This window comes from Gavialis gangeticus, unplaced genomic scaffold (genome assembly GCF_001723915.1).
Source record: "Gavialis gangeticus isolate Ggan-Ray unplaced genomic scaffold, GavGan_comp1, whole genome shotgun sequence".
NCBI classification, from domain to species: Eukaryota; Metazoa; Chordata; order Crocodylia; family Gavialidae; genus Gavialis; species Gavialis gangeticus.
In genome coordinates, this window is record NW_017729022.1 from 1,906,189 (window position 1) to 1,917,719 (window position 11,531).

The 11,531-nt window shown below is 41.6% G+C and overlaps 1 protein-coding gene across 2 annotated transcripts in view; it reads left to right on the forward strand.

Moving 5' to 3' along the window:
- TFEC (transcription factor EC) overlaps positions 1-11,531 on the forward strand; it is a 97,942-nt gene that overhangs the window by 33,953 nt on the left and 52,458 nt on the right. The window contains exon 1 of one of the 2 annotated variants that reach the window (XM_019514543.1): positions 7,632-7,780. The exons of the other annotated variant lie outside the window; for it this stretch is intronic. Coding sequence (XP_019370088.1) covers positions 7,718-7,780 — 63 coding nt within the window. The 5' untranslated portion in view covers positions 7,632-7,717. Of the gene's footprint in view, positions 1-7,631; positions 7,781-11,531 lie in introns of those variants that run through there. 2 annotated transcript variants of the gene reach the window in all.

The following is an 11,531-nucleotide window of genomic DNA, read 5'->3' on the forward strand; positions in this document are numbered from 1 at the left end:
TTCTCCTCCGCCCATCCTTGTAACCTATCTAGGTCCAACTGTAGCCTGTTGCTCCCCTCTATTGTGCCCACATCCCCCCACATCTTAGTGTCATCAGCAAACTTGAACAGGGTGCTTTGCACCCCCTCAGCCAAATCACTGATGAAGATGTTGAACAGGGCGGGCCCAAGGACCAAGCCCTGTGGGACCCCACTTCCCACGTCCTTCCAGGTCGAGAAGGACCTATCCACTACCACCCTAGTGTTAGTGCTAGCTCAAGCTTGGAGCAGTCACACTACAGGTTAGTAGGGGTCTGAAGTACTGAAAGGTAAGAATCTTCCCTCACCCGCCATGGAATTACTTACTTATGTCTGCCTGCTCTGTCTGTCACAGGGGGCAGCTAGGAAAGGCTTAACCTGCCTGCCTGCTGCCACTGCTGCTTTTGTTGTCCAGATAGTAGTAACTCTGGCAGTGGACCAGTAGGCAGGTTAACCCTTCCTTGGCTGCTTCTCTGAGACTGTGGTTGCCCGCACTAGTAGCAGGGGGAATGGGGGGGCAGGGGGTGAAAGGACATTGAGTGGGGATCTGGGGTGCCTGGGAGGGCAGTGGGCCCAATATGGGCCAGCAGGGGAGGGGGCAGTTGGGGTGTTTACAATAAGGTGTAGCCTAGCATGGCTGCACCTTAGTGTAACATGAGCTGGGTAGTGTGGATCAGAGATAATCCTGTCCTGGAGTGGTATAGCTTTAAATCACCTAATGGGTGCTTAAAACTGGTTTCAGGTGGTAATGTGCAGATAGTGCAGGGATTAAGAGCTCCAGGAGCTACTCAAATTACTGTGTAACAAGGACTTTAGTTTTCTACACTAAGCGGCCTTTCTTGCCCATGATGGTGGTTCACAGTTACAGTATAAGAGTAGCATGGGGTGAATCCTTCCACTCTGTGAATATCCACAAAGGCTTATCGTAATTGCTCCTAAATTGCACTGGAGTGAGATCAGAACCAGGCTCTAAGGCTAGGGACAGACGTTCAAAAAGCCTGAACCTGAATTGATTCAATCTTTGCAGGTTAGTGTAACCTGGCTAGGCTGAACTGGTTTGTAACCAGACAGACATTCCCCCTGGACTGAGGAAATTCAGGCACATGCCTGCAGTACCTCAGGTCAGAAGCTGCAGGGCACTACAGCAGCCCTCTCTTCCCTTCTACTATGTTGAGCTTGGGGGGGAGAGGGAATGGCCAGGCCTTGGCAGGACAGTCTCATTAGGGAAGTCTGCCTGCACCATCCCAGGCTTTTCCTTGCTCACTGCTCAAGTGGGAGGACTGTTGAAAGCCCCCAGCCCCCTGCTAGCACTCTGAGGCAAGGGTGTATGTGCAGTGCATGTATTTGATACAGAGCTTTTCAATCCCCCTCCCTGCTTCTTTATATTGTCTGCAGCAAACTGACAAGCGAGAAAGCCAGCAGGGGGGTGATAACAGTGTTTATCACCTGATCAGCAAAATAATAACCTCTCTCTGTTACTTCAAACTCTTACCAGCTGACCTGCTGATTAGCTCCAAACAGCCCTAAGCAGTCACTGTTCTGCCTGCTTGTCCCATTGAAATTGGAGACACACGCATGTCTGCATTAGCTAGCATACCACATGCCTTGGATCCATGGTGCTGGCGTCCCTGCTGTGGGAGATGGGAGGGATGGGGTGGGTTCCTGCATGAGCAGTGAGAGGTGGGTAGGGCAGGGGGAAGCTGGGCAGACCCTACTGTGCCCAGAAGTCTCTGCTGGAGCTCCAGCGAGGGAGCAGAGGGGAGGGGCCAGCCCTGCTGTGGCACAGAGAGCCCTTCCCAGCCCAGAGAGCATGCTGGGGGAGTCTGGTTTAACTTAAACCAGCAAGAGGTCTGGGACAGACATTGAATAAACCAGTTTGAGCCAAATTAATTAAGTCTGATACTACATTCAACCAGATTTATCTCAGACCGGGTTCAGCCATTTTCAAACTGGTTTATGTGCACTGAACATCTATTCTGTTACAGATTTAAACAAGTTTCTGATCATCTCAACTAGTTTATGTGTAATGTCTGTCCCTAGCCAAAATGACTATGGACCTAGCTCCTTATACTTCGTTGTTGCCGCTGGGAGTTACTGAAGTATTTTTAGCAACAAACTTTGGGTTTGTGCTTCTTTGGCATTATTTTTGGTTTCTTTTTCTTTGTGGATTATATTCACTCCAACACTCTCCTAGACTTCAACTTTATTTTCCTTCCTACTACAATATAAGACTAATAATTTCAGAAGAAGTTTTGCTTCATGGGACCTAATCTACAGAGTATTTGTGTTTCTAATCTCTCGTTAGTGAATGGGGAGTAAGGATGGGGAATTTGTATTGCTGTTCATTGTGTGTACTTATAAGGTAATATTTGTCTTAGTTGAATGTGCGCATGCTCCACTTAAATGGACACATTAAATGAGCACAGTGAATTCGACGAGACTGCTTGTGTGAATAATTGCTCAGAGGTTCAAAATCTACCCTTAATTAATGAATTACAGTCATGAATTAATAAAATCAGAGGGGTAAAAACAGGAATGCTTTCCCCACTCTCTTACAGTCTTAAGAACTGGTATAGCTACCCTAAAGCATCTTATCTGGGTTTTATTGAGGTTAGGCCTAATTGTCTTTATATCTTAAGGGTGTTTTAAAGGAGCAATGCAGTCCCTTCCCTGTCTGGATGCAGCCAGCATCTGGGCTGGTGCTGCACTTCTCCCACGCAGCTGAGGACTTGCCTCAGTGCCATGGCTCCTAACAGAGGGTGCTCAGACCACAGGTGGATCTCTTGGGCGCAATCCTGCATGGCAAATCCACCTGTCACATGCCTTTGGGCTGGGAGAGCCACTGTGGGTCCTTGCTGAGCAGCTGCTGTTAGAGCCTGGGGGTTAGGCAGGCAGGAGGTGGGTACCACCTGGGGCTCCAGGTACTTGCAGGCCTAGAGGCACCACCTGGGTGCAGTGCAGCTGTTGTGGCAGGTGGGAGCTCCTGTGGGTGCTATGGGGAGGAGGGTGCTGGGCTCCATGCAACCTGCCCCTGAGGTACCCAATGGCAGCCCCACCACTGCATTTGCTCCTATTTAAGCCCAACAGCTCTGCCCAGCTCTGTTCCTTCAGGTAACCACTAGTTACCTCCCTTGCATGATGCTGCAGCCCAGATCCACACTGCCTCCCAGGCAGCCCCTGCTAGAGCTGCTCCCTTGCCAGCAGGCAGCACTGAACTGGGAGGTATATGGTAAACGTTAGACAGTATAAATATAATTACCGTTTAACCTTTTACATCCCTAATTTCCATGCTTTTCAGGTTTTTATTATATACCACAATGTGACCTTAACTGTTAAGGTTAAGAAAGGTAGTTTTTGTTGTTAATACATATGTATGTTTTCAAGACTCTAGGGAATGCACTGTAGATTGGGAAGAATAACACTGAGTTCCATGAAAAGGGCTTATAATTTTCAATATTTATTACAGAGTGACAGATGAAATACCACTATTTTGCCAATACTTTTAATCAGAAGTAACTACAAAACCTGAGATGATCTGTGTCTAGCTCCTGATGATAAACACCTTTTTAATATTCTGCTTCATGCTGTTATATCTAAAACTTACATTAAAAGAATTATTGAATTGATTATTTGGATAAGAAACCAAATGTCAAGTTTCAAAATTTCTGTTCTTCTCAAGAGGGAAAATGAGACCTTTTACAATTGGTCGTGAAGAAACTATAGAACAGCCAACAGCCGGGTAATTAGGGTATTCCCTTGGGCTGTGAGAGACCCAGGGTCAAATCTATGTTGAATCAGACAGGGTAGTTACTTCAACTTGGCTTTCCCACATTCAATGCAAGTGCCAAAATTTACCAGATTATAAAGTCAGTTGTGCTCATGTAAAAAACATTTAAATAGAATAGCTCAAGGAAGAATAATAGAGAGAGGACTATTTTCTTAATGGAAAAAAATTGTAACTATGTTTTATCAGTTGTATTGCTGAATAGAGATGGCAAAAATGGTCTTTATATATTTATATATTCATTTGTAATTTTTAATTTATTTGTCTTAGTGTACATTTGCATGTGTGTTCTAGTGATTTTACTAGGAAGAATGTTTCCCAGAAACAGTGAATTATATATATTAAAAAATAGCGAATATTGATAGAAGTACATCTCAAATTAGTATATGTGATTTTTAAGAACCGTGCACATGCAGTTAGGGAACATAAGCAATCCTGGTGACAAAAACAAAGCTAACCAAAACAGCCTTGAAAACAGGTTCTTTTCATAAATCTACCAGATATTTGCCAAAGTTATTCATTCATGGAAAAACAGATTAAAGCCACAGAATGCTGTGAACTATTCCATCAATGCTAACTTAGGGAGCTCTAAATTGCAATGGAAGCCATTGTGGATTGTGGACATTTTGCAGTTCACAGCACCTCAGAGATTTTAGGCTGTCATAAGCACTGCGTTCTTTGTTAGGAAACTTTTTCTAATTATGAATTTGCCCAATGACTATCAGTCCTGTTTTGGCTCTTGTTTGATATATTGAAAGAGTACTTTCTCTCATGGTGTTTGTGCTCTAGGCTAAATTAGATAAAAAAAATTAAATAGGAATGCTATTTTTAGAAGTCTATGAAATATGCTTGAAGTTCAGGAAAGGCCTGAGTTTCTTTGATTCAAACTGTAAGCAAAATTTGATATCAGTTATAATTTTAACATAATTAGTTTATCGGATCCTAGTTACTTATACTGATAGTAGACATTTTGGGGCCTACCTTTTTAAAATTACTAAACCTTCAAACATTGAATGATGTTCTGTCTATTATGGTAAATAGAAACAATACTTGTTTTCATTAAAATATCTCTTTAGAACATATGGTTAACTGATGCTGCAAGCAATCAAATTATGCTCTCCAGGGGAAAGCTACAAAGGAAGTCCTGAGATAAGAGAAAAGCCATGATCCTACAGATTGGCAGGTTTTTCAGGGCTCAAGGCCAAAAGCCTTTATAGGCATACATATAGAGATGTAGAGTAAGGAGCAACAAAACCCACAAAGAATACTTTACTAATCCTATGGAAAGCAGCTGGAGAGTGATAGGAGAGTGCATACATTTGAAAGCTCTATGGTTCTGCAATTCCATTTCCATGCAACCACTAACGTTACTAAGGAGCTTGCTTAAAGTAACATTAAATTAACATTCTGTCCACAGGCACTTATATACTAATTCAAGTCAATTCAGTTTTATTATTAAGGATTCTGGCTAAATGCCATGCTCCCAAAGATGAGGTAAAACACATACACCCATAATATAAATAAGTTTGAACAAAGTAACCAAACTACAAATATTATACAAAAAATAGAGCCCACCAACCTACAAACATGACTAATATATAGTAGTAAATCAAGACATGAATCTATAATGTTGTACATATATCCACAATTGAGACAAGAAAATCAAGTCTAATGTTAAAATGTATCACTCATATCAGTAATAAAGGATATTTAACTCTAATCGCCTCAGCCTTGTAAGTGAAAATTGTGAGACGGTTTACTACATTTGGATCTGTTGACTGTAAAAGCCAGATTAATTTCTCTCTGTTTGAGAAATATATCGATTTCTGCAAGTGCGGTAATAAATAGGTTCTCCTTATGTCATTATATAAAGTTCATTCTAATACATAGTGGATAGTATCTTCCAAAACTCCTAGACAGACTGGGCAACATCTTTTAGCCCTTGGAATGGAAAATCCATGTCCAGCCAGAACAGCTGTGGGCATCGGTTCAGTCCTGAGTCTAGTCAAAGAGGATCACCACCAACTGTAAATACCTTTCTTCTCCCCCTCTTCTCCCTGCCCCCATCTAATTTCCAAAGAGTATATAAAGGGGCAATGCGAGTAGCCCTAGCTACTGCAAAATCATTCTGCCTGGCAATATCTCGTATCCTCTGGAAAACCGGAATCTTTTCTGTGGGGGAGAAAGTGCAAAAATGTGGGAAAGAAAAGCTAACCATGGTGATTGGAGAGGAGGAGGATTATTAATATCTTCTAGGTAGCATAATTTAAGCAGATGAGATGGTAAAAGGGGGAGGATTTTAAACCAAAATCCTGCCTTTCTAATAATAATATTAGTTAATATAGAATCTATTCCTATCTCTAATATCAGAAAAGATGCAGGAGTTGAGGGAGGAAGACCCCTAAGAAACATGTTCTGAGGTATGTCTACATCATTACTAGTGGCATAACCCCTTACTTCAGTGCCATATTAGATCTGAGAGGTAACTTTGGGTCTGTATACTGATATAGGAGCTTGGACTGATCATCCTGCTGTAGTTTCATAACATTTCTTTACAGCCACAGCTGATTGGGCTGCCTTAGTTTTAGCTGACTGACTCCTGTACTGCTGGCTCTCTGAGCTCTGCCACCCTCCCCTCACATTCTTGCAGAGTTTGCCTAGGGTGCAAACACTGCTTTTATGATATTGTATTTGAGGTTCCAATAGGCAATGGTGGGAATGATGGAGGCAAGTAGAAGAGTCACTCTACTAGTCACAAAGAGTAAAAAGTGGCTGGGAGTCTCAAAGGGCAGTTGTCCTTCCAGCAAATAGAAGGAAATATCAAGAAACTGAAGCCTGAAAAATGTCTTGCATTCTTCCTGAGGCACTAGAATAAACAAGAAGCCATCCCTGCAGTTTAGCAGAATAAAGCAGTGCACAGTTGTGTTAGCATGTTGCAATGGAACGCTTTTTCAGGGGCCTGCAGGAATTGCTTCACCCTGCTAATGAGGAAGGTAGCTGCACTCTTCAGAGGTCTGACACTACTAGAAGGAAGGATATAGTTTAGCTGTTCAGCCCAGTAAGCAGATAAATGGCTTACTGAGCAAATTCTCAATTGTCCAGTAGTTCAATCAAGTCTAGGCCTTGGAACATTTACAATCTTCAAGCAGTCAGAATGTACTGTTGGGAGCAATCTTGCTGTGGTATCGGTATGGACTGGCTGACCTGATAAGTCTTTTCTAACTCTAATTTCTATCATTCTGTTAACTGCAGTGGATAGAAAGTTCTCATTATAGCTGTTGAACCCCGCATTTGATTCTATGGAGACTCTATTTATTGATGAAAGCACCATGCGATCTGTCTGGAAAATCTCATTGCTATTGCAAGGTCTTTGAGGTCACAGTTTCTCATCATGGCATTAATAATTTGTATTTGTATTAATTATTTGTCAAATAGTGATAGCTACCATTTGGTATTTGGACAGATTACAAAAATTACCATTCCCAGAAACCATACAAAAAATCCAGGTAGGATAGTCCTCAAAGTACTTTCCTTAATAAGTATGATGATTATTTCATCATGAAATAATAGGAGATATTCATTTGGGGGTGCATATAATACAGCTAATATAGGCAGCCCAGTTCTGCATATAGTATAGTTGTTTTTAATCAGTAAACATTGGTGTCATCTAGCAATTTTTGTCAACTGCTAGAGTTCAAAACCATTCTGCAGAAAGGGCCAGAGTAAATATTAACAGATCCTTTGCTTAGCTTGGGTCACTTGAAAAGGCTGCATAACAACAATGAAAATGCTTTGTCAATCACATTCTATACCGGATTAGTCTTAAAGTCCAAGGAAGAATCAAAGTTCACCCTGGTACATATGCTTCAACATAGCATTCCCTGATATTGCTTGCAGGTTTAACAAAAAAGAAAACATGAAGGAGAGAGAACAAACTTTAACTATAGTGGAAATTATAGACTCTTCAAAAATAAAACGGGTGAGCAAATATTTTCCTTGTCATTCTTCAATAATCTGAATTTAAAAATATGTAGTGTGTGGACTCTTAAACTATTAATCCTAAAACTAAGTCTAGACTGGAAGTTACGTTTCTAAAAGGCAGAGCACTAACAATGCAGGATGTTAAATTAAGTTTCCCAGAGCTGTTTACCATAGCAAGTGCAGACATCTCCTCAAATCAGAGAAGACACTAAGTTCTGATTGTCATAGAACTTCAAATGAATTTTGATTACAAGCTTTTCATCTCTTATGAGTTTGCAGCAGCTTTTCATCTCCCCAGTTTGCAGCAGGGGTCTATGGGTGAACTCAGTCATGGTTCTGGAGGCACAGGACTCTGCATCAGATAAACCCTCTATATGGGGATTGCACTGAGAGCGTGGATATGGAATGATTCTCATACACCAACTCTGTATCATGGAATAGCAGGATAGGACAATACAGCACCTACAGCAATTGTAGTCTAGTCACAAGTCCACCTTTATATGACATGAGTACCCCACCATGTAGCATGATGAGGCATATGATGTATCCTCTGCTTTCAGAGTAGCCCCTTTTCTACTCGAGGTGGATAGGGTACATACACCCTTGGCAGAGGTAGGATACAACAATTCACCCTGTACCTGAAAAATTTTTGTGTAGAGATGGTAGACAGGATTCTTTAGAATAGGATCTAATTCTCCTAACTTGCTCACTCCTTCACTTTAAGTAAGTTTATATCATCCTATCAAGTCATGATCTTTGAGGAAAAGTGCAAATAGTTATTTATGTAAGAATTCTGAAAGTTGATGTTTAAAACAGTATCTTGATAACCTCACTATTGGTAATATACCATCCCAGTTGAGGAAAAGGCAAGGGTCCAAGTGAATGTACTTAAATATTTTAAGTCTCTACTGGAGGAACATTGTTAAAGAATAGTAATAGAACACACAGATCTCTCTCCAGTTCTGCTGAGCACCTTCACTGTAGTCAGTGCAGTCACTGTAAACATGCAAGCAATATGGACTCAAATAGCAGCAATGTACAGACAATGTATAGTTCTATATCTCCTTCACCCCACATACATCTTCTTTCCCCCCTAATGGCATGAAGACAGTCCAAGGATGAACAAAAGCTGTTTGAAGCAGTACCTGAACAGGACAGAGGTTATGCTGCTGAGCAGAGGAAAGCATTTTGAAACGTTTGCTGTAGCATGGTCTCCTTTGGTTTTAAGGTATGCATCACAATTGGTCAATTCAGTCTGAAATTCAGCAAGTCTGAATTCCTCACTGAGAACTTCTCAGATAGTAGAATCTGTAATGTTTTCTTTTATCTCTGATTGACAAGGCAATACAATCCTGTTCAGGAAGTTGACATGCATAAATTATCCATACCTTCATCATCTCTAATCTCTACAACAGCAATGCAGTATCTTTATTTAGCCTTAGTAAAATTTGGGTAGTTCAAAGTCTTATATTTTGCCAAAAATAATACAGGGGTAGTTGAAATATAAGCACCGCTACAGACAGAGGTCACTCTAAATCAGTGGTCAGCAACCAATGGATCTCAATCCACTGGTAGATCTCAGAGCCTCTTGCACTAGATCTCAGAGCCTCTTGGGGTAGATCCAAGGCTGGGGTGGGGGCCAAGTGTTCACGTGCCCCAGCCCAGCAGGTTAGGCCATGGGGGTGGGAAGAGGTGGGGGCTAGATTGAGGCCCCTACGGTGAGGGACAGTGCTGCAGAACAGCGTTCCCTCTAAGTGCATGCCACACAGCTTAGAGGGAATGCTGCCACAGAGACAGGACCAGGGATAAGTTGAGTGAGGTCCCAGCCAGATGGGACTTACCTGCTGGGGAGATGTGCCCCCAAATAATTTTTTCTCCCTCTGCCTCGATCTGGACCCCACTTACCACCCCACAGACTTACCTTCTGGGTGGGGGGGATGGTGGCGGCGGTGCGCGATGGATCTTGGGTTGCTTTTAAATGCCAGAAGTGATCTCCTACTTAAAAAAGTTGGAGACCACTGGTCTAGGTGATCTAATAATTCCCCTGACTTTCAAATGTCAATGCCTTGGTTCCAGCTTATCTAAAAGATCACAACCAGCTCCAAAATGAAGGTAGCAGTGAACAGTTCTGCTCTTCTGATGTAATAGATTTTTTTTCCATGAGGATAAAACTTATCTGTGCAAGAAACAAGCTTTCTTAGAAGCCAGTTAATAGGTATGGTGTGAATTCCCAAAGGAATTATGGACTGTAAATATAAGACTTACGAGTTTCGTCTTCAAGTGCAAGGTGCATTTCTTTGACCTTGCCTTCTTTAATATAAATATGTAGGAGTGTGCACATTTAAATTCAACAGCAACAAAAAATAAACTTGACCCAAACAAAGCAGAGGAATGAGAAAGAGAGAATAAATCATATGACAGACATCACTTAATATTTTACTGGCAGGAACTGAGATATTACTGTGGTTAGTGCAATATAAGGTCTTGTATAGAAGCAAATATTACTGTGAGATTAAAAATATGTAAGAATGTGTATCTAACAGAGGATGCCTATATTAATATTTTAATATAAAGTCAATTTTATTCTTTCCCCTCCTTTTCTACTTTTCATATGTCAGGTTTTTGTGCTGACAAAACAAACATGCATTTGTTCAGGGAAAAATTTCAATGATTTGATATGTGGAATTACAAGGAACTGTTTGGGACCGTGCATTAATTCAGGGGTGCTCAACCCCTCTTTCCCTCCACCTCCCACCCCCCCGTGGGCCAGATCTGGCTCCTGGCACCATGTCTTCTAGCTTGCAAGGCTCTCTATGGGTTTATAGGGACGCCTGGAGGCCATGGCCCTGCACACTAGATTGGGCATGAAGCACAGTACAGGGCTCAATGCTGGTGGTGGAGCCAGTCAGGAGTGGCACAGGGCTCTGGAGCCTGACCTTGGCCTGATGTGCTGGGCAGAGGTGGTGTAAGGCCCTGGGGGCCAAATTTTGGCAAACGGGGCTAGGTTGGGGCAGCACAGGACCTTGGGACCCAATCCCAGCAGGTGGGGTCCAGTCTGACCTGCAGACCAGGCCCATGCCTCTAATTTGGCCCACAGGGTCAAAAGGTTGAAACCACTGCATTTGTTCGTTAATTAAATATTACTATTAACATGGGCAGTAGTAAAATAGCTAATGATGGTCCAAATTAAATTGTGCACTTTAGGCTTCTGGACCATGAGGTGAATGGGATAGATTTTGTTTCTGACTTGTCAGTTGGATATTGTTGGATCAGTTTGCTTTTGCTTTTATCTTGGCTCTCATAATATATAGAAACATTCAAAAAGCAAATAATTAAAAGTTTGCACCTCAAAACACAGCTCTCTAAAAAGAGTTTGAGCCTACAGGAAATTTCCATTGCTTTTTCACTTCTGATCCTGCATTTGGCTAAATGACACACACATGCACACACACACTTTTCCAGGAATATGCTGTAAGTGCGAATCTGGACCTGGTTCATTTTTCAGTTGTGAATAATGACCCAGCTTGAAGATCATTATTCAAAGATAAAAAATGAGCCAGTTTTCATACATTATATATAATATATTATAATATATCTGAACATTAGGTACTTGGTTGAGCATCATACGATTATGAATCAGGTTAAAGATAAATATAGAAGGTGCTGCAATTTGTCCTGGGTGCAAGATAAGAGACCTGAAACTTAGTACATTTGCTAGTTTTCTTTATTTTCCAAGAAAAATTGCAAAG